Source organism: Agelaius phoeniceus, chromosome 2, assembly GCF_051311805.1.
Source record: "Agelaius phoeniceus isolate bAgePho1 chromosome 2, bAgePho1.hap1, whole genome shotgun sequence".
NCBI lineage: Eukaryota > Metazoa > Chordata > Aves > Passeriformes > Icteridae > Agelaius > Agelaius phoeniceus.
In genome coordinates this window covers 18584118-18607779 of record NC_135266.1, presented here as the reverse complement: position 1 = coordinate 18607779, position 23662 = coordinate 18584118, and the positions used below count along the sequence as shown (strand labels likewise).

Below are 23662 nucleotides of genomic sequence, written 5' to 3'. Positions count from 1 at the left end.
TCTCTCCCTCAGCATGTGATACCCAAGATACTCTCCAAAAGCACCATCACACCTCAGCAAGACATTACAATGCCAGTAATTCAGTAATTCCTGCTGCCAAGCCCAGAGAGCTAGTCCCAAAACTCCTGGGAAAGAACATGGAACCCATCATCTATATGTAGATACACCTCATGGCTCTATGTACATAAGTAGACTTTGTGAATTGCTGCACTCATTTTAAGTGAATAATCAAGAAAAAGGATTAATTAAGGCTGAAGACTGAGAAAAGTTGGTATGAAAAAATATATTTTTGGTAAAAGCTGGTAAGTTTTTGTTCAGATCTTGACACATTGCTTCATTTTATTACACAGCAGCACAAAACAACACCAGGCACATATACAGTCCCAGACAGGGGGCTGCTATTCAGAAATAATCTGAGCACATGATGGCCCAAAGAAGAACTTTGAGCTGTGCTCTCTTCCTTCATCATGCACAGCACCATGCAGGAGTTTGCAATCCAGCACTGTTTGCAGAAAAGCATAACAAATTAAAGAAGTTGTTACAACTTTCCAATAACATATGAGGTGCAAACTGTCAGTTTGTAAGGAGAGAGATCTGACCTACAGGAACAGCCTGGAGTCAGTGGGGGAGAGGACCTTCTGCATGAAATGTGAGGAATCTTCAGCAAAGCAAAGCAGGTACTTCACAGAAAGAAGTGAGGATTTAACAATAACAACAGAAAAAGCATTTGAGGGATAGCATCCAATTGAATGATTCATCTTTGATGATATTGAACTACTTATGAATTACTATAAAAAAATTTTAGATTTCTATTAGTAGTTCTTGATTATACACCAGTTACAGAATGTAATACCCAATAATAGTGGCCCTTCAAAATATAGTAATGGCTAGAGTTGCTTTTCTGTGGAAACAGATAATTAGTAAGATCTTTCCTTTGGATGCTAGCTGGTTCACTGGTTTCCCCTTGAACCCTATAATGTTTGCACATGCTCATTTTTGGCTGAGGAAGTAAACACACTTGAAAGCGCATTGATCCCTGCTTTCATGTGAACCTTGGTAGCTTTCCTGAATTTTTTCCTAGAGATCTAAGACTCTCACAGAACTGAACAGTCACAAATTACATATAAATATGATTATTATGATAGAAAATTAATCATAACTTCTTTGCTGTGTTTCATTGCAATTGATTATGTTTTAAGACTGACTTACAGCAGATTCTCAGTACTAGGACAAAAGTTATATTTTAAACCTCTATGCTATATGAATAATGCTGTGCTTATGTAGTATATTCATCCTTCCTCAATTCCTGATTTCCAATTGATTAGAATTAACTTAGCAGTGACAATTTTAAGGTAAATCTTCACTATCAGCTTGTGAAGTTGGGAATGGCTGACAGTGATCCCCCTTGACAAGCACTGGTATCTTCCTCATGCCTCTCTCAAGATCAGGCACCTTCAAGCAGGAGCAAGACAGCGCTCAAGTGTCATGGTGTCTAGTACAATCTGGTACAATCTAGTCTGTACAATCCCTATTGTTACCCATTTTATGTCCATAGACTGCATCACTGTTTCTATAAACTAAAGAATTCCAGGTTTGTTTAATGTCTTTGCCATCTCTATCCCTTTCTCATTAAAAAGTTGAGAAGAGTGACAACTGTCAGCTGGTAACAAAGAATCACTGAACATATTTGATATTCACATGGAAGGCTCTAGAGAAAGACCTGGAGACCTCAGCCTGTCCTAAAAGGCAGGAGACAAACCACTGCACCAGCCCAACACCTGCTAGTGATACAGTGCTCTAACAGGTCAGGGTGTCACAAGACAGGTAGGGAGACAAGACCAACTTGCATGAGATGACTTTCTTATTGGAATTTAACTGGAGGTAATATGTGCACATAAAGACCCATCAAGCTAGACTGAGTCTGGTACTCCTTCCAAAACCCACAGGACACATGCTTAAATGGTACTGCAGAGTCATGAAGAAAATGAAAAGATTTGGAGCACAAGAGATTTCAGTTTCCCTCTCAACATTTCCATGGTCTACATTTTGCAGCTCAAGCTAAGTGCATCATGAGGGGAGTGAAGCCTCCAGGAAACTGGGTTTGAGAAAAGTGGACACCTAAATCAGCAGGAAGTTAGCATCCATTTGGGTGTAAAGCACAACATTCACATCTGACACTTGTGAAAGGGCAGTAGCCCCAAAATGGCACAGTCAAAGCAAAGAGAAGAAAGGCTTGCTGGACTAAAGACACATAAAAGCAGACAAATTTCTCATCTCTAACCTTGGTGAGTCCAGTAGAATCTGCTCTCAAGCAATGATGTATAACAGCTTCAAACAAGTCAGAACTGTCAGCAGAAAGTACTAAATGATTTAGTGAATCTGCTTCTAAAAGTCATCCTAAGAGTGAAATTTAACTGCACATAAAAGCCTCCAAGACCTGGTCTTACTCTCTCCACAGGGCACTGATCTGGATTTTTGTCCTGTATTTTCTTTTGTTTCCTCTGGTGCCCAAACAAATGCTCTGCTAGAACTGATTATAATGTGCATCATCCCTTCCTGTGGTGAAAAGACTATGAAGCAAGCCCACATTTCCTTCCACTGCCAAAATCACTTAGACATTCTGGCAACGCAGGACACATTCTTTATGTTATCTGGCAGCTAGTGTCTGACAGCTGTTCAGCAGCCTATCTGAAAAAAAACCTGATGGCCTCACTCCAGTTCCTGACAGACTTATTCCAGATCACAAAGCTTCCAGATTATTATACCCCACAAGACTTCATCCAGTGAGTCCTCCACCATATCACTGTCTTCTCCCTTTCCTACAAGGCTATGACATTTCTTCTGGAGAAACACAGCTAACCTGGTATCTTGAAAGAATTGGCCAGATGAGGGACCTACTAAATTTATGGCTTAGTTCTTTCATGGATGAATCATCAGCATAATAAAGAGTATCACTTATTAGTAGGATGCATTTTGTGTTCCAGCTTCCAGACACTGGAACTTGTTATGCCACTGCCTTATGAATCCAAACTCTGTCCACTGGTAGAAATATTCCCCCACACAGAGACTGACCTGCTCTTGGATCATGGCAAAACCTCACTATCTCACAGCTTTTCTACAATTACTGTTCTCCTTGCAATTTGTGTGAATCAAACCCTTTCACACAGTACTGAATCTTCATCACTCCTGAAACTGGGAATCAGCTGTGTCCCTTCCTCCAGTGCTCTATACCAAGAGTTTATATTCAATTATCCATCACTCTGTGGGCCTCAAATTGCAATTTATTCTTGTCATGGATTGTGACCTACATTTGGGTTCTAGATGCAATCCCTTTTTCAAGTATATCAGTATCTTCATCACCTACAGCTGGTTAAATTAATTAAAAACCAGATTCTCTTTCTCCTCTACCCATGCACCACTTCCTCTGCTTCAACATCTACTTGAAGCCCATTGGATTTTTATGAAGACATTTTATGTCCTGTATAATTTATTCACAATAGCATTTCTTTACTGTTTAAATGGTGTGACCAAAATTTTCTCATGCATTTTTTTTTCCCTTGTTGGTTAATAAGAATGTAATCCTTAATTAGATTGGGTGGACTATGCAGCTTGGGTACTTCATGAACAGCTAATATTAAAGGAATTACTTTACCACTTCTAAGGATGGTGGGAGAGACAAAAAAAAAAACCCAGGGATTTCTTTTTGAGTTACAGCTAACAGCCACAAAGACTTTCATCTCAGCTCTGCAGTGTGACAGTTTTAAATAGCTTCTGCAACTTTATACATCAGAGAAGATACATCTCAATACTGTTTGTCTGAGTTTTCAGGAAGAAAAAATATTCTTCAGATCTATCTGAAAATGAAACAGTTTGTCTTTCATGAACACTATGCAGTGCTTCCTGAGGTCTGTTGTCTTCTTTATCACCAAATACCTTAGAAAATAAGCATTAAGGACACAAATATGAAGAATGTGACCAGAAATTAAATTGTCTTACCTATCTCCTTCCAGTCTGGACCACACACCTCATTCATATAGAATTCCTTTGATGTTTATAGCTCAGAATTTCTATGGACCTGCAATAGGACAGCACTGACACATCCATGTTAAAAACTAAGATAACCTGAATTAATTAATTACTTCTGAATAGCAAGGAAAGAACAGAGAATACAACATTTTCTGGAAACCATAATGATTTTCTGCTGAAATATTTAAACATAGTTAATGCCAGGAATTTTCCCTTTTTGACCTATTGGTTTGGGAAGTAATACATAATACATGCCTTTTTGATCATCTTGAATCTCTCCAGCAACAGGCAATCAATAGCATTTCCAACAACCACAGAGTAATCAAAAAGATTACAGAGGATTAAAACTGAATATTTTTGATACTTTAAATGTTTAGTGTAAGTCATGTGAAAGTTTAACATTTAAACATGCTTTGAAGCACATACTTACTTGGAAAAAGTTCTGGAGTTTTGCTGGGAGAAGACATGTTAGAAAGCACTGCTATTTGTTTTTCCCAGCATTCAGGGCCTAGTGGTATGAGACAGGATTCTTCTACATTGGTCCTGGCAAAGGGTCTATATTAGGGAAAGTAAAGCTACACAGTACTTCAGACTTAACATTTCTATTCACCTACCCATTTTTATGCGCATGATGAAAATTGAGGCTGGGCATACTTGTTACAACATGACAGTCCTCACAAAGTGGCCAGGGAGGACTGGCACAGCCACCCCATCGCTCATGGCTCCAGGATAATATCCTGAACGGGCAGCAGCTGGCTGCGCTGGACTCCTGACTCGAGCTGCTCACCAGCTATCTGCTGCTGGAGACTCCTCACTTCTGCCAAGACTCCCCCTCAACATTTCTCTGCAGTTCTCAGCAATCATGCAGAAAATACGACTGTATAATAGAGCAGCAAATTCATCCAATACCATAGATGCTGTACATACAAACAAGATTAATATCACTGAATAATTTAGGTTGTAGGGATTTCTGGTAGTTTCCAGTTCAATGCCCAGGTCAAAGCAGGATCAGTTACAGCAAGTTCCTTATGGCTTTGTCCAGTTCTGCACTGAGTATCTCTAAGGATGTTCTCAGCCTCCCTGGACAATGTCTTACAATGCTTAACCACTCTCATAGGGAAAAGAAAATATTTCCTTGGATCTCACTGGCAATTCTTGTGTTCTGGCTTGAGGACATGTTTTTTCATCGTAATAAATCTCCAAGATGAACCTGGTGTCTTCTTCAAACTCTTCCAATTAGGGCATGAAAGATTATCCACAAAAACAAACAAACAAACAAAAAACCAAAACAAACTTGTTTTCTTTTCCCTATTTAAATTATTTCAGCCAAATTTGAAATTGTTACACTCTTTGAAGCATTTTGCAATCAAATGTTTTTTCTGGAGGACTGGAAAACACTTTGGGGGGAAAAAACTTTAAGATGTACAGAAAGAGCCTGTTGAAGATCTTATTCTGCATATTCACCAATTTAAACTGAGTACTCTGTATGAAAAAAAATGAAAGGAAAAGTTTCCTTTGTTAGTACCAAAATCTTCAAGTCTTAAAAAAAAAGAAAAAAAATCAAGGCAATCACATCCTGTAGTTCTAAAAGCTGCTGCAAGAATCAACACAGTATTTTTTCTCCTAGGAAGAAGAAAGTTAGTTTCCCATCAGGCGATCACAACTGAAACAATTCATCCACACTGTGATTAAATGAAACTTTCAAAATGTACTCAAAAGCTACATTCATTGCTGTAAGGAGGAATGACCTCCCTCATAATGAACTCTGAGACTAGCAGCCAGCTTACAGAGGTTTTATAATGGCCAGTTTTGGCTTCAGAGTAACTGAACTGGTAGCTTCCTTTTGCAAGTTGCATAGCAGATTTGGGGGCCTGCTGAGGCGTTGAAGAACTGGACTCAGAAGTTGGCACTGAGGCTGGAATATGTTATTTTTATATTAAATATACTACAAACCTGAAATTTAGCTTTTATTTTAATTTTGTATTTTGATGAGCACTAGAACTGGATTACTTAAGGCAATTTCAAATGCTATGTTTTAAATAAACAGATGAATGAGAAGAAAGCCCTTGATGTACTAAAGGAAATGAGCTGGATCACGGTATGGGCAACACTCCTGAATGCAGTTTGCCTCCTAAGATTCTAATCCATCTAAGAGCCAAAAGACATCCTATCTGCAGCAGAGAAACATAACATATGAAGGAAGGCTGAGGAAAAGCTAGGGGGATGAACTACAGGGCCAGAGGGTTGGACAGATCAGCTGCAGAACAGACCTGCCATGAGAGGTGCACCCCACAACTGCACATCATGCAATTAAATGTTAAGAATGGCCTTTCCTATAGATGGATGCACAACTGGCAAAGTTGAGATAGTAGTTTGCTAGTGAAAAATGTCTCCGAACCACACCTTTTGGGGTCAACACCAAACTAACGATCCCGTTCCAGAGACCTCATTTTATTGTAATCATCAAGAAGTCATTCCATTAGTCAAAAGACCATTAAACAAACAAAAAAAAAAGAGTTTTGTTTGGGTTCTAACACCCTATGTTTAATTTTGCAGGACACCTGACTAGAACAATCTAATCCGCCAAAGAATGAGTCAAGTAGTGGGGAGTGGGGATGGCTGAAGTATTCACAGTGACCTCTACAGTTTCCATACATTTTTCTCCAGCACACACACATTATTGTCAGAGGTGCAGTGGTAGAACAGGAGAACATGCACAGATTTCATTCTCTCTAGCTTGTGTTGTTATTAACTACAAGCCAAGTCAGAAGGAAAGAGATGCAAGAACAGCTGCATGAACTTGTTTCATCTGAAATAAAGGGTGAAACACCACAATTTCACTGCAGACCCCATGAAACCAAATCTGTTTTGATGAGTCTGACTTGACTTCTCTTCAGGCATACCCAGCAACAGGGATTGCCACAGCCCTTCAAGCATGACAGTATCCCCTCCACTGGCCTGTATCTGCATCTGTGTTACTACTGTTTGTAGCACAGTAATGGAGATAAGCAAAATATTTGCCATTTTCTTTCCTCTGTAATTTAAATCTACTTTCTGGCTGCAGAAGCAAGTGCATGTTAAACACATAAGCACCATAAAGGCCCTAAGACTCAGGCATGATGAACTTGAGGGAAGAATGTGATTCTGCACTAGCATGAAGTACACTATGCAATTACAACCACTACAAATATTTTATGTAGAAGATTTATTGGCAAACCTCCACAGAGCCTGTAATCCTTAGCACAATTTCCTGTGCTCTTATTAGAGGAAGATAACCTTTTGGCAATTGTTTGTATAAGATGACAGTAATTGCTCATGATAAAGACCTTAATTAGTGGAAGATAAAGTATTACATTAAAGGAAGTGACAGCAAAATAGATTCTGTATAATTCTCTTTTTTTTAATAGTTGATAAAACTAAAAAAGTCTTAAAATTGAAAAGAGCACAAGAAATTTTTAACAAAACAGAGGATGGGGATTGCAAAAACACTTTCCAGACAGCTGCAGATAGCTGGACAGCATATTTGATTTTCCCTTGGGTTGTTTGTGGGTTTCTTATTGGAAATAGGAGGAACTGTGATATACACAGACTTCTAATGAAATGTTGCAATGGAGTCCTTTGTTACCGTGTGACTGGGACACTGCATGACCACGTGCTTTGCTTTACTCAGAAAAGAAGCCTGAGGAATTTTAATCAAACACAATCACAACACAAAATACAGCGTGACCAAAAGTAATCTATGGCATCTTGTCTTAGACAAACACCTTCCTAAAAATTTAGCAGTTTCTAGCCTTGGTCAAAAGAAACCCCAAGTCCTAAAACATGTGATAAATGGAGAGGCATAGAAATATGAGGATTATGAAGCATGATGGCAAGGATAGGCAACAACAACTCCATGCCTGTAGGTGCTCCAAGTTGCCACAGCAACAGAGTTAGGCTGGAGGAGGCAGGAAGCAGCGAGGAGATATCTAGGACTGCATCGCAACCCCCCCATCCTGCAGCTCATACACACCACTGAGTGCTGGCAGCTCCAAGACATAGAAATTGCAGAGGGAAGACCACCAGGAAATATGCAGACAGACCCCAAAAATATTTACCCAATATTAAGTGGACTTTGTGCTGGCTTTAGTTCTGCAAGTACCAGCTCCTGGATTGATTTCTAGAGACTTCTACCCATCAAAAGAAAAACGCAGGCTTAAGAAACAAGGCACTGAACAGCACACCTCAGCCAGCAGTTAAGTGCTGATGCCACCTCTGCCCCAGGTCGAACTTTTCCTACTAAACCATACCAGTTTGCACACAGGTACTGTCAGGAGCACCCTCACCCTGGAGGAGAAGAAGCTGCACCTGAGCGACATCTCAAACTCTCCCTCAATAACAAAGACCAAGACAGATGCTATAAACATAAGCTTTTACCAGGCAGCCAGAGACAGAACACAAAATCACGGCTTGCTACGGTCTGGCCTGCCCCTTAATTACATGTCAACAGCACACACTAAAGAAACATTTATAACACTTAGAGCTCAATTCCTTTTCAGCTACTCGCAACTGCTGCTCCGGGGTAGAAAAACAGAGTAAAGCCAATCCGTGTTTAGAAGCAAAGACCAAGGTTTAAACAAAAACATGCAACCACATCGTTCATTTGGCTGTGGGGAAAAAATTAAGACAAACTCTCTTTAAAGCAAGAAGGAAAGTGAGGAACAGCAAAAGGCTAACTCGTCCCAGAACAGGAGATGACGTGTAAGAGCTCCCCACAGCTGATGACTACCTGCACATCTGGCAAAGAGAGTGCAACTGGGAAACATGGGAAAGCAACAAACTTCAGGGAAGCGAAGTCATACCGATGCAGCTGAGCTCTGTTTTTCATTATTTAGATCCTGAATTGGCAAGGTGCAAAAGCACAAGAACAGAACCTGGTCACTAAGGTCAGGCATGAGCATACACTTCAGCAGTAGCTTCTGCAACACTTGATCACAAAGAGAAATACCACCCCATTCTCTACAACACTTATCTGGCTGCCCGGAAAAATCCACCTGGGTATGCCTGGGGGTAGAAGATGCAGGCAAAGGTTCCTTCCTAAGAAGAGGCTCACCTGGCTGCCCTGAAGCACCCATCACCCCACGTGTAAGCAGGAGGGTGCTGCTCCCCCAGCTCTGCCACCGCCACCCCCGCGGGCGCCCGGGGCTCAGACAGCAGCTGAGCAGAGCATCACAAACATCCGGGTGTGGGGACGTGGCCTGTGTGCAGGGCCCACATCTGCCTCTGCCCAAAGGGAATAAGCATTTCATGGAAGCATTGTCTCCAGATGTGAAACTACTTTCTAAAGCCAAAGGGAACCCGGAAATGTGTCTCTCAGCTTGGCCTGGCCTCAGAGCCTAATGCGAGACACTCATGGCAAACCTGGGCTTGTGCCAGCAGCAGCTTGAACGTGGAGCTTTCTTCCTCCTTTACATAGCAAAAGGCTTGAGGTTTACATTCATGATCCTGAGCACACACAGACACAAAAAAGGAACAAGGAAACCAACCAAGTTAAGGAAGGTGGTAGAAAGAAATGGAATCCCATCCCTCCTCCTGCATGGAGTCACCAGGTCTCTGAGAAAACAAACTGGCAAACTAAGGCAACACACAAGCCTTGAGACAACGCTTGTATTGAGCACATACACAGAAATAATGCTTCCAAAGGGCCAAACCCAAGCCCTGCTGAAGCCCAGGTGATTCCTGTAAGGCCACTAGAAGCTCATTTTACAAAATTGTGAAAAACTTCAAGCTCTAGAAAGATTTTGATCTACAACAAACAAAATAAATCCTGCTCATCTCTGTGTGTCAGTAAGGGCAGCCAGCCATATAAAGCACAATATTGTGTATATGGACAGCTAATTTGCATTCAGCTGCTTTCCTCCAATTAAATACATTTTTTGTTCATTGGAAACCATCCAGAAAAAAAGTCACAGGTAAGCACTGTTACTAGAAATCCCAAGAACAAGTTACTTCTGAAATACAGGATAAACATTTCAAACCTGGTCATAGCACACATGTATGTACAGTATATAGAGAAATCATTTGTTCAGGGACTAACCAGAAGTAAATAATACCTATGCACCACTGAGCTGTACTGAGCACTTTCCAATCCCCCAGTTTTCCTCTCCTCCAGCCAAGAATCTGTTCAGAGCAATTCACTGACAGGGATCCCAGCTGAAAAAGCTCTCTCCTCTTTGTAGTGTATCCTTAAGCACTACCCTTGAATCACACCCTCTAAATGGCTTTGCCAGCTCAGAGGCAAACCAGGCAGCAAAGGACAGCGACATCCTCAGTCTGCATGTGACATCAGCTGGGTAACATATGGCCCCAGTGTGGAAAGCCAGTAGTGCAGAAATATTTGCACCATCTCCTGTGCACCTGAAGAATTTGCAAGTTGGGTTCCTGTGAATGCACCTCCACTGGGAGGAACTTTGAAACAAAGCTACAGGAGGTAGCAGAGATGGTTTTACAAGCCCCGCTTGCCTGATTGGAAACACAAGGATATTTTTCTTAGCAACTGACATCTCCAGAGACTCGCTGCTTTCTGAAGTACAAAGCATGTGTGCAGTGAAATTTGAGGTGTCTCATATGACCTTCATATCTTTCATAACCATTCCAGGGAAAAAAAATGCATCAGCCTGCGGCACATCTTTTTCTGATTAAGATGGGATGTCTGTTTTGTTTTCTTTTAACAACTGAAAATCATCATCTTTCCAAGCAATTGGAAAAAACTCCAATTTTTCATTGTCCTTGTCTCTTGTGTCTTTAGTCTCTACAGTGGTAAAGCAATGGCAGGTAAGTCATGGAAATATTAAATCCATTGTTACCCCCAACCCAAAACAGTTGACTGAGCTCAGCTCTCTTCCTCAGAAACTTTAAACCAGCAGTTTAAATGAACATGAATCATCATAATTTCTACTGTGCTATTTGTCACAAGCGCTACCACATTTGTTTTTGAAACATTGCCCTGTAAACTGCAAGTGGCTGAATGAAGTATTTTACATGCACAACTCCCAGTCTTAGATTAACACTTAATGGCCATACTCCTCCACTGTTCATATCATGTGTGTGAGAGAAAGCCTGTCATAACATGTTCCACACTTCAGGCAAAGCATAAATAAAATAGCTGTAAATTTAAATGATGTTCTAACTGTGCCATTTAAGATGGGTTGTTTATGAGTCTTCACTGAAGAAATAGGCCATGGTTTTAAATACTGAAAAAACCAGAGAGATCCGCTTAAGAAACATATTTGCCTTATTTTAAGGTCAACATTTAAATATCTGCATCTGGTGAACATTTTATTTCCATGGTACAGCATACAAAACACTAAAGACAGATCCAGTTGCTATTTTAATTCACTTCAGGGCTGTAAAATACTGCCCTATTTTGACACAATAATATGTAGCCACGTTTGTTAAGAAAATCATTAGCAAGGCTAAGGGAGTATTGGTGTGGCTCTAAAGCAATAGTTGAAAATCTTCAAAGCAGGTAAAACAAGTACTACACTAAGCTGTTTATCTTTATATAATATTATTTATAGTAATCTATATTTTTAGATAAAATTATAATATTAATCTATAGTATTTTACAGTAGCTACCATACAACTTAACCACCATTCACCCTTAGTTTAATCCTGTAGAGGCCAAAACTCTTGAACTCCTTGATACCTGAGTCAGACTTTTTACTTATGCCACCATGAGCTACTGCCTTCATCACTACAGTATTCCATCTTCTGGAGATGACAGTGAGTACAGCTACAGTCCTGCAAGTCCTCTGACTTATTCCAGCGGAGGCTGGGACTCCCACAGACAGTGGGTGAGTGACACCACCGCCTCAGGTACTCTCAGCATCACTTCAGAAGACCAAACCACCCAGGAAGCAGATGAGTGGTGGGAATGTGCACTAACAGGGACTGAGAAATTAGGCTGGGAGACCACTGAGTGCTGTTCACACCTGCTGTTGTCCCTGCTGTTCCTCGCCAGGGCCCCCAAGCCAGCTGATGCTGCACCAACCACACAGCCCGAGCTGGCACCAGCACAAGGTGCTGGGTCAAGAGCTGCACCTGCTCAGAGGCAAGCAGGGTGTGAGAGGCCTTTGCACACAAATGAGGTCTGCATGCACACACCTGAAGACCAAAGCACCTTGGCATCCTTGTGCTGGATGTCTGGTTGTTAAAACCATAAGGAAGACATGTCACTGTTCAGCCATTTGTTCCTCAAGTTAGGAGAGGAGGAGGTGAGCTATCTTCACTTTCCTTACATTAACTTAGCACTTTTATAATGCAGCAAGTCAATACAGGACACAGAACATTACCATGTGCAAATGTGGCTCACACTGTTGAGTAATACCGCTATTTTAAACCCTCTGCTGCTAAGCAACACTGACAGTATGGTTAGAACATTTTGGATATACCGAATGCTTCAATTCTTCCTCCCCACACACGTGTAAAAAAGCTGCTCCCGCACTGCACATATATCCAGAAGCTATTCAAAGATGGGGGCTTCAGTTTTTGTCAGGTTAATTCTCCTCAGCATTTAAAGGACCCTGGTCATGTTTGTGCAGAAGCAGCCCCTTAAGAGATAAGCAAATGAGGCCTCTTGGTTTGCATTTAAGCACCCCAAAGGCACCATTCCTGGAAAGCTCAGCAATCAGCTTCTTGTACTGGATACTCGCAGCTAACAAGGAAATGGAAAAAAAATTACCAGTTCCCTTAATTCAAGAAAAATGTCCAAGGTTGGGATCCTCTCCAAATATCATACATACCTGAATTGTCAAAACAGGGCAGGTTATGTCCCTTCCTGTAAGAGCTAAAAGGGTATTTGTGACAAGCACCACAACCCAAAGAGTAGTTGCTAATAGCTAACATGAAAAATTTCCAGTGCTTGCAGAGCAACAAGGACAGAAGAGAGCATGGGGAAAGCACAGCATTTAATGTCTTAAGAGGAAGATTTGGTGAAAGACTTCTGTGAAACTGCATTTACTACACTGAGGAACACTTATTTAAAACCCTTCTATTCACTTTTACTTCAGTAAGAGAAGGGGTGAAACCGAGCTTTGAAGTCTCTCGCCCAGGGTCTGCCAACATTAAGTCCCTTTAAACTGATCTCACTTTGTGGAGGAATTTTGCATTTTTCTGTACCAAGCAAGCACTGCAAAATGGCCCAAACCTAATTTGGTTTCCTCTTGGATGGATTGTTTCACAAGGCTTGACTGTGTTTTCTCAGGCAGAAGTGTACCTCTGAGATGCGACTGGTTGAGAAATGCTGCCCAATTCTGATAGAATATACTTCAAACTTTTCATAAGCTTACTCCTCTCATTGTTATTCTAATTTATTCTGGAGTACTTCATTTTGCCACAGACATTAGCGAGGTTACAAATGCTCATGTCTCTTCAGCTATTAATTCTATGGCATTTTTCACTTCATTGTATATTTACCCGTCTATTAACCTACATGGATGATTTCATAGCTAATCATTTCTTCTAACACCCTTTTAGACACTTGTGACTTCAACCCTGAAGATGTAGGTGGTTGGAAAGACTTGCTTGTCTTCCTCCTCCCTCCTGTGATCTAAAATTAAAATGATGTGACCAGGACAACATATCTCATATCCTATACTTCTCTGACAGACAGCACAGGTCTAGACCCAATTTCCACACAAAAAAGTGAATCACTGTAGAACAGCAAGGCAAAGTGTCTCATAAGTAAGCACATTACAGCCTCCTGGGGAGAGAACAATCATAGACAGATGTAGAATACACATTTGGGTATCAAATAGGTACCGTTTAGTAAGATGTTTTGGATAAAAATAAATCGCTTATCTTCCATTTGACTGGTTTTTACTGGAACAGACCTTAAATCAGCCAGATGAGAACCGCAGTAGTGCATGATTATGCAGCAGCTGAAAGAGGTGGTCTTACTTACAGAAAAAGCATTTAGAATAGAGTCTCTTTGGACCATTTTCTGCTTATTCCCAAATAAGATCCAGCACTTTCTGCAATCAAGAGGAGCTGGTAATGCTAATCCCATCATGTATGTCTCCTCTGATCTGCAAGACAACTGTCTCAATGATCAAACGCTGTAGAAGAAAACATTGTTCAATCACAGCAGCCTCCAACCTGCAGTATTTAAAAGCCCTCTGCAGCTATTGAAAGGCAACTCTTTTTTCTCATTTCATCATGACAAACTGCAAAACAAGAGACTACAGCATGACTAATGAATCCCTCAATTCCCATCTGCCAACACAAGTCAGTCGGTGTTTCACCCACTCGCCCCCAACCCTTCGCGCTCTGCAGCGTCTGCTGAGCCCAGCACCTGATCCGCCTCAAAACAGGATGGCAGCACACGCCACACAGCCAAATCTTCCTGGCAGGGCACTGGTCACTCTCCCTGGCTTATACTGGGAGACAAAAGGGTGTTTCTGATAGCTTTCTCTTCTCCTATTCCATTGTCAAGTTTCATTGGCTGTAAATCATGAAGACTGCAAAGAGTTCATCTTCATTTCCATGTCCAGTATCAAGGTTTACCTTCAGGATGGTATGAGACAGGCACAGATCACTAGCTAGTCTGTAATTTAATGATTTGCTTGCAATTTTTCTTTTTTCATTAGAAATCTCTTTTTTTTTACATTAAAACCATCAATGCCAAAAAAAGAAAAAAAAAGGCAGCTTCTTTCTGAAGCATTTCCTGCCAAATTTAAGGATGAAAAATTGAGCAAATAATTTAGATATGCTTAAAACAATGTACCCTCAAAGGTCCAAAGTACTGAAAGGGAAAGACAGAGTGGGAGTGATGCAGTTCATTCTCTGTCTATTTCAGTTGTCACTCAAGGACCTGATTTGTGAGCCCAGTGAATCAAAATGATCCTCAATTCCTCTGTTCCCTCTCCCTTTTCTTCAGTTTGTTAGCAATGAGTTCCACCAAATCTGAAATCAAACACTCCTACAGTTTTGCTGACAGGTAGAGCCCAGAACACAGATACTCAATAACAGCAGGATGAAAATTTACTGAAGGTACCAAGAAGGGGAATCCACAGCCATTTTGATGCAAGTTTGCTCCAGCTGGTGAAATGCAAAAATGCAACCAATCTGCCCACCCTGCAGCTCTGCTGTGTGAGGGCATTCTTGTTCTGCTGAGAAGCAGCCATATGCTGTCAGCTGTCACAATCAGCAAAGATTTTACAGCATTAGCACCTACAATGCTCAATTAGGGTGAAGGCACCTGCTGAGCGAGGCGAAGAAAGCAGACTGCTGTCATCGTAGACTGAATCCTCTGCTATACAGATAAATGGAGCTGAACACAAAAAAAAAACCAAAAAACCCAAACCAAATGGATGGGAGGGAATATCCCTTGACTAAAAGGACAAAGCAATAGTGAAACCAGGGCAGATTTTATCAAAATCTGAGATTTTAGAAGTTTGAGGTCATGGCCTGATAGGAAAGGGATATTTAGTTAAATATCACCTTTCCAGACAAGGAACTCTTTCCATATACACATGGCACCATTATGAAGAACCAGAAAGTCTGTGCGAAAAAAAAAAGCACAATGAAAATCAACAGAATTATCTGAGTAGCAATTCAGCTCATATCAGAATACCTTGTTTCACTGAATATTCTAAGTTAGAAGGGATCTACATGGATCATCGCAGTCCAGCTCTTAGCCCTGCACAAGACAGTCCCAAGAATCACACCATGAGATCATGATTTGATGCCTGAGAGCACTGTCCAAGCAATTTGTGTGCTCTGTCAGGCTTGGTGCTGTGACCACTTTCTGGGGGAGCCCATTCCAGTGCTCAGCCACTCTCTGAATGGAAAACATTTTTCTAATGTACAACCTAAACCTCCCCTGACACAGCTTCGTGTCATTCCCTTGGATCCTGTCACTGGTCACCAGAGAGAAGAGATTGGTGCCCTCTGCTTCCCCCCTGTGAGGAAGATGTAGACTTCCCTGAAGCTCCTCTTCTCCAGGCTGATCAGACCAAGTGACCTTAGCCATCCCTCATACAGCTTTTCCTCCAGACCCTTCACTATGCATAAAAAACGTTTGCATGCATAAAAAATTGCATTGTTCACATACCTAAAAAAGGATAAACAATTTAATGACTTTAGTGCTTTCGGGAACATACTAAGTAACAATCCAGCAGCAAGTTCACTAAGAGCAGGCAAAAGTTGGCTTTGTACCACCATAAATCCCACTAGTGCATGCACAGGATGCCACAATTAGGAAAAGATTGGTTTTTGCATTCATCACTTCCTGTTCACAATGAGGCAAAGAACTCGTTGGTGAGAAAATGGTGCTATTAATGCCAGGGATGTGGATTTGCTACCTGTTGGGCTATTCACTTAAGAGCTGGACTCAATGCTCCTTATGTGTCTCTTCCAACTCAGAATATTCTGTGATTCTGTGAAATAAGTAGTGGCTGCCCAATGCTGGCATAGAGAAAGTCAATGGGAACACACTAGTCATACTGTCATGAAGGTACAAAGGACAAGCAAAAGACAATGGCAGTCATTCATTTTCTAAAATGACGTGTTGCTGCAAGACTTTTGGGCAGTGCTTCCCCTTAACAGAATGCAGCAAATATGATTGAATACCCTTCCCCCGCCTCTTTCACTTGATTTTCCAAACAGAACAAACACCAAATGTTAGGCAGTGTCACCCATCATCCAAGAACTCTTCCAAAAGCACCTGGTTATAAATAACAATGCCTGGACTCTCAATTTTTGATGCATCGTAACCGAATCACAGAAAAAGTAAATATTCTTCCTAGGAAACTGGGAACAATTTGTTTCCATAGCAGCAAAGACAGTGATGAGTAACTCAGGCAAACAGCTTGAGAATTATTAGGAGCACAACATGGATCAGATGATTTACATACAACATAAATAGTGCAGAAGGTGACAAGAACAAGCAATAGCCTTTGAAGTATGAGAATTATACAGCCAATCATCAGATCTAGATTTGTCTCTTTCACTTTCTCCCTGCACAGAGTCAGGAGAAAACTGTCAGCACAGATGGATAAACAGCACTGGAGGAGATAGGATGGCACCTCTGAGTCATAATGCTATAATCCCAAACAACAACAACATCTGCAACAGCCAACATCTGCATAAAAACAGCAGCAATTTTAACAATTTTAACAATTTTCAAAGTCAGGCGTAAACCTTGTTTAATCTACACTCTGCAACACTGTCAACTGTTACCTGAAACAGCCTGACAGACATTGTACTGATCTGCTTGTGGAAACTGCACATCAAAACAACATCCATTCAAAGCTCTTTTCACCAGTGAAATGAGTGTTATCCATCCTCAGCTTTGAGGGCACTGACACTCAAGTTCAACACAACACAAACCCATGAGGTGAACCCAAGTCAGGCTCCCAGTCATTTGTCCTTAGCACAGAATTTCACACCCTCCCTTCCCCAGTTTGCTCATAAATACCTGAAGTTATTAGAGGATCCCACTTTAATATTGCTGTGTCTTGGCTCCTTAAACCTTGAACTAGAATTTTGGTTCCAAAGCTAACTGAATACATTGACTGTAAACCAGCTGCAACAGTTTCTGAAACAGAACATTAGCTAAAAAAACCAGAATTCCACAGCACTTAAAGCACAAAAAGATACATATCAGCTAGTTATCTAATGTGATAGATTAAACTACCTGCAAAGTTTTTCTACATGAATTCACTTCATTTTGCTTATCAGTAATGCTGAAAATTGCTAACAGGCGCATTTTGAGAGCAATATTGCCAAAGCCATTATGATACTGCAACCTTGAAGGCACCTTGAAGACTGAGTAGCATTGCAGCTATGCCAGGGCTAATCCACTTAAGAAAATCAAGATGAAACTCCTCACTTGACATTTCTGAGAACAAGGTGACAAAGTTTTAACAAACCTGTCATTGAAGGTACTCTGTGTAAGACAACTCAAAGTTTTCATGGAGATTATATCCAGCCTACAGTACAGATTGTATCCTGATGCAAACACCTAACTGAAAAAATTAGGTGGAGCAACTTGGAGGACAAAATTATTTTCTTCTATATAGAACAACAAAATATTCTGCTGTCCCCTTCAGGTTTCTAAACCCCACAGTACACAGGCAAGAAACCTCCCCTTTAACTAATGAGCATTGGGCCCAAGACAAGCTTTGAAAGAAGCTAGATCTGGTATCTTCCTCTTTGGGGAATTATCTTTTGCAACCATCAACTAGTCTTGAAATAACAGCATGGGAAAATAAGCACTATGAGAGTCCATCCATCCCCTAGGAAATAAACATGTCCATATGTATATACAGAAAAAATATCTATAGCATGATGTTTGTGGGAACACGGGAAGAGGAATTTCATGTTGCTTAAAACATAAGTAATGATGCCCAGCTGTGTCAGAGCAACAACCTGGTATTCTGACTCAGTGACAAAAGCAGATGTTAGAAAGTAAATATGGCCATTTTTTGCATCTCTTTTCCCTTATACTCCCCAAGGGTTTGGAATTGCTGTATTAAAGCTGTTAGTGGGTACTTGGAACGTCGCCGAAATTTTCTCTGAAATCCTGAATCTTTTCTTACCTGTAAATTACAGCCTTCCAAAATTAACCCTCACCATGACAGCTCTTACAGACCTTGAACAGCTGCACTCAAGTCTCAGTGACACAAAAAAGCCCCAAAACAAGACACTGGCAAGTATCTGCAATTCATTCATATCTATAATGAATTTTTCTTTTGTTATCTCTGTCTTTCAAAGAGAGAAGAGTCCTTTAAGTTAATTCAACTCCTGTTTGCTCATTTGGAAGCACTTGAGGTTGAATTCTATTAAAAATACTGAAGCCAAGCCAACGTGCACTGGGGATCCTGGCAGAAGAACGCAGGCGCATCTCTTTTGCTTTCTAAATGACATACATGAAGGCCCTTTCCAGGAAGGAATATTTTTACATTTCATTGCTCTCTTTCAACTCTCCATTTTGTACTTGCTCCTCCTGAGTTCACACTGTTAGGCCACGTTTCATTGCTTCCAAAGTCTCACAGCACTGCAAAGGACCAAGAGGCCACCACCAGAGTATCACACAGCCAAGCTCAGCCACCTGAGTTTGCCATAGCTCTGAAGCAGCTGCAACCACCGTGCTCAGCCACAGCCAATTCTTCTTTTCTAGGGCATATTTGTGTTGATTTACACGCAAAGATTCCATATATTAAAGTTCCCATCCTTGAATTCCCTGGAGAAGGCTGCCCACACAGCATGCAAGCTGTTTAAAAGCTTATCCCTGTGCCAGTTTGGTTTGCTGTCTAGCCAGGAAATGATTCTGCCTCCCCCTGCTCAAAGGACATCAATGTTATTCAAGTGCAGCAAGAGCAGCCATTATTTCAGCTGAAAGGAAAAAAACCGTCACCCTTTGAGGATAAAAACTGCAGGAAAGCTTTGGGGCAAGAAGAAAAGACCCGGGGAAGAAACTCCCAAGTGCCTAAAGGGCATAGCTACTCTTTGATGCACAGAGAAGGATCTTGCTAAGGACTGGATCCTGTTTAAAGGGCTGCATAAGTAAGCTGAGACCTTTTCCAAGCTCAATATGGAAGCACTGCAGTGTTATTCCAGTGCCAGCAGAGCACGGTAAGCAAGCAGCATGTGACACTGACTTCACAGAAACCTCTTCTGGTGGCAAATGTTAGCTGAGTCTTGACGTACCTGGCGAGCCCAAGGAGGCAGGGTCTTACCCATTTAAATCTCAAACACTTAAAGCACTGCCTGCCAGATCAAGGGTACCCTCACACCCACTGGCAATGCCCTCCTTCAAAGCATGCCTAAATAGACTCAGGCTAAAAGCTAAGGACTGAAGCAGCCAGAAGGAGTTTAAGGATCACTTGAACGGGAAAGCTCCCTGGTTGCTCTTAGGCCAACAATGCCCTTGTGGTCGAAATGGGCTGGATTAAATTGAAGCACATCAGTCAAGAGGCCAGTCCCTTCAGGCACTCTTGACAGCTAGCACTGCCAGAGCTCCCTCCTGCCACCCCACATAGTTACAGAGAGAGTCTCCTCAGCTACAAGGCTAAAGTTAGCTGGTAACATGGAAACCTGTTCTCACTACCCACATCCCCAGATGTCAGATTAATTTAAATACATTTAACCATATTAAAAATCTATGCGTTGCCAGGAAAACAAGTGCACCAATTTGTGCCTGTGAGAAATTCAACTGACAAATCCAGAAGCAACACAAAAGTGATAAACAGGTTAGATAGTGGAAATAATCATGCATTTAGCCTTGGCTGTAATTTGTCAATACAAGGCTTTTAGCAAGCAAAAAGCATTTGCACAGAGACCTAGAAAATGAAGCACTGCCAAAGAGATCAGCTGCTAGAAGCAACACTGCCATCTCATGATTTTATTTCAAGTTTCATGATATTCAGTGCTTTTAACAGGGCTTCAGCTTTTCAACCATTAAACATGAGCTATAAGTTGCTTAAAACAAAATACAAACCCAAATTTTCTAGCCTGGATTTTATTTCTGATAAAAAGCCTAAATGTGTAACCTTTAACTATTGACCAAGAGGCAAAATTGATAAACTCAAAGCACAATATTCAAAACCAAACCATGTGCTTTTGGGTCACAGCTTTCCAACAGCCTGACTTTCTGCACCAGACTGCCATCCTCATGAGCTAGATAAGCATAGCAGCTCAGTTCACAGACAGATTTGAGAAGCTTTGACCCCCTGCTCTAACAGCTCAAGAGTCAACTTTTGGGCATCCAAGGGGAAAAAACCCAAACAAACAAGAAAGGAGCCTACACCTTCCCTGGACTACAACTGCCAGGAGGGACCAGAACATCCCAGAGCTTGGAAACTTTTCTAGTTCCTAGAAAAAACTAAACACACCTGATGGACAAACCACCCATAGATCCCCTCTCCCTCACTGACAATTTACTGGCAAAAGGTCACCAAGAGGTCCTGGTGTGATGCTCACGAGCATGTGAAGAGTCATTTAAACCTGAAGCAAGAAGGCCTTTTGCTGCTCACATCAATGCCTTGCTCTTCAGCTGAGAAGGATGGAGACACAACCTGGACAACTCCTCTCAGTGATGTTTCTTGCCCTGGCTCCAGGTTCTCCCACCATGCTTCCCTTGGTGTGCAAACCCACTGCCATGCTTTCTCTGGCCTAGCAGGAGCAGGGAAGAGCCCTGTACTCACATCAATTCAAAGCATCCTCTCACTGACACATGCTCAAGGCCTCTCTTGATTTATTAATTTTATTTCATCCACAACAGCTGGAAGGCTTCTAAGTAGCTTTAATGACCTGTGGGATGGAATTATTCTGGAGGGGCAGGAACAGGTTAAGCCTGAGTGCAGATACTCGTGATCCAAAGCAAGGAAGGCTGAGGAGCACACAGGGCAGAGCACCCTGACTCCCCCAGCTGCCTGACCCCAGCTGGCCTGCAGCTGCACTCCAGCACCAAAGCTGGCAGGAGCTGCTCGATGCCCAAGAGGAGTTTCTCTCTGGCCACATCTGCTCTTGGAGGCAACAAACCCGTGATGGTCAGCAGAAGAACACTCAGCTTTGAGAGCTGCACTCTTGGTGACAGGTCTTGATTCAAAAGGGGAACAACAGCAGATGCACTAGAAGAGCTTTTCTCATCTTCCCTCTCCATAACTTCACTTAACAAGGAGAGATTTTCTGGGCTATTATGTTTTCAAAGGAGCAAACTAGAACAGCTGGGCTTGTGACTTTTTTCCCTTGCAGAGGAACACCAGTAGAGGCCACCACAAACCCAACTGAGCAGCCTTTCAGCCACAGAGGCAGGTGTGTGGGTCCACCCACACCAAGGAGTAAAGGGACTGGAGACAGGATCAGGGTTTCAATTATGTCTTGACCGGTGTTTGAACAAGGCATCAAAGCAAGCTTCATCACTGGCAGCCTTCAGAATCTCCTAATGTATTATTCAGTTTTGTTTTAACTCCTCTCTTCACTCTGAAGTTCATTATTATACTCAGAAGAGCCCAAGTGAAAAACCAGTAAATAATATGACAGTATTTCCTGGGCATCATGTAAAGTGCTGGGGCATTCAGCAAACAGAAATCCCACTGAATCTTCACTTAGAGGCTGGGGTTAAGCTGTCATCCCTACATCCTCTTGCAGTTCACAATAAAGCCTCATCTACTGATGTCAAATCCCTTTTCTGGTAGGAGAAACTAATAGAGGCCAGCTGTTTTTCCTCTGTTTTCTCCCCCGTTTAATCATCACCTCAAACTCCTATATATACAAAGGCCCCATCCTTATACCCACTGCCTCCTTAGAAAACTACTGGCTGATGAAAATAAGCAGAAAACATACAAGAGGCCACATCTGTACCACCAAACAAGATTCTTTCAATTTAAGAGTTATGATTTGTCACTGGACTAACAAATGCAGCTCAAGCCAAGACATATTTCAGAGCTTATACACACCAACATAAACTCCACTCTGAATTGGATTAAGCTTTTGCTTAATCCAAAAGAAGCTTTCATTAAAAAGCCATTTTTATTTCCTGAGCAGGAAGATTTTCAGGCAACAACACCCAGAACTTCTGTAGGCAGTCTGCACTGTCCACCTCATTAATATACTTTTTAAAGAAACCATAAAAGCAGAAATACTCGGCCAGGCTCTCTGGCACTGTTTCTGGATCCTGGATGGGGATGCTTACCTCTCTTTGCCTTTTGCACTCCATAAAAATGACAACAGCAGCTTCAAGCAAGGCCAGATTAAAACCCCCCAGTGTGGTTCCAGCAGAAGCATTTCATTGCAGGTGTTGTGGAGACTGACCCAGGCATGAGGAGCTGCTCAGGTCTGAGCTGGGTGCACAGTCACAAACCCCAGCATTGCAAAGCAAGCCCACCTTCCCAATCCACCTACAGGCAGTGCTTGGACTGGACAGGCAAGAATAAACAAGCAACTGTGAGAAACTACTGCTCCCAGCTTTTCTAAGTCATTCTTCTCTGTTGAGTAATGTGTTATTGAGCATTGTGGGTCACTAATTGACCATCATAGATAAAGGCCATGTAAATCAAGATAAGAGTGGTCAACAGAAGGAAAGTGTACACATGCTTTTCCCCAACTGCTTATGCTACATATTGGTTACTGAACACACCTGTGAGCTCACAGATATCTTCACTTTTTAAACTCTGATAGACCTCCCTCAGTCACTAGATTGATAGTCTATAAAGAAAAGAAAGAAGCATGGCAGAAGATTTTGATGTTGGAAAGGTTTCTGCAAAGAGGATCAGAGAGAGTGTAAGATCCTCCCTATTCCCTCAGGACAAGCAGTACAGTTGGCTTGAAGTGATGAGAAAAAGAAATTTAGACTGGTTATTAGGAAACTATGAGGAGGTGGTGATTGAGGGAAGAGGAATAAAAGAAAAAACAAAGACAAATGCCCAGCTCAGGTGTAAGGACCGGAACAAGTCACCTAGAGCTGCCCCCAGTGTCAGCACCTGGAGGTTTTCCAGAAGGAGCAACACAAATGTGTGCTGGAATTGCACAGGGACTGCAAGGAGCTGGGGAGAACCAAGGGGATGATAGATATCAGTGTGTTTTCTCATGGTGACATGATGACCAGATTTAATTCACCTTATTTTGTTTTACAAATGCTTTCACCAACAGC

At 41.7% G+C, this 23662-nt stretch overlaps 1 protein-coding gene across 6 annotated transcripts in view; it reads right to left on the bottom strand.

The window, feature by feature from the left end:
• The window catches only part of GPM6B (glycoprotein M6B), a 107321-nt gene that overhangs the window by 51474 nt on the left and 32185 nt on the right, over positions 1-23662 (bottom strand). For 2 of the 6 annotated variants that reach the window (XM_077173043.1, XM_077173044.1), the window contains exon 1: positions 12810-12928. The exons of 3 other annotated variants lie outside the window; for them this stretch is intronic. In XM_077173043.1, the coding sequence (XP_077029158.1) occupies positions 12810-12912 (103 nt within the window). In that variant the 5' untranslated portion in view covers positions 12913-12928. Of the gene's footprint in view, positions 1-12809; positions 12929-23662 lie in introns of those variants that run through there. One more of the 6 variants, XM_077173045.1, reaches the window with a different exon arrangement.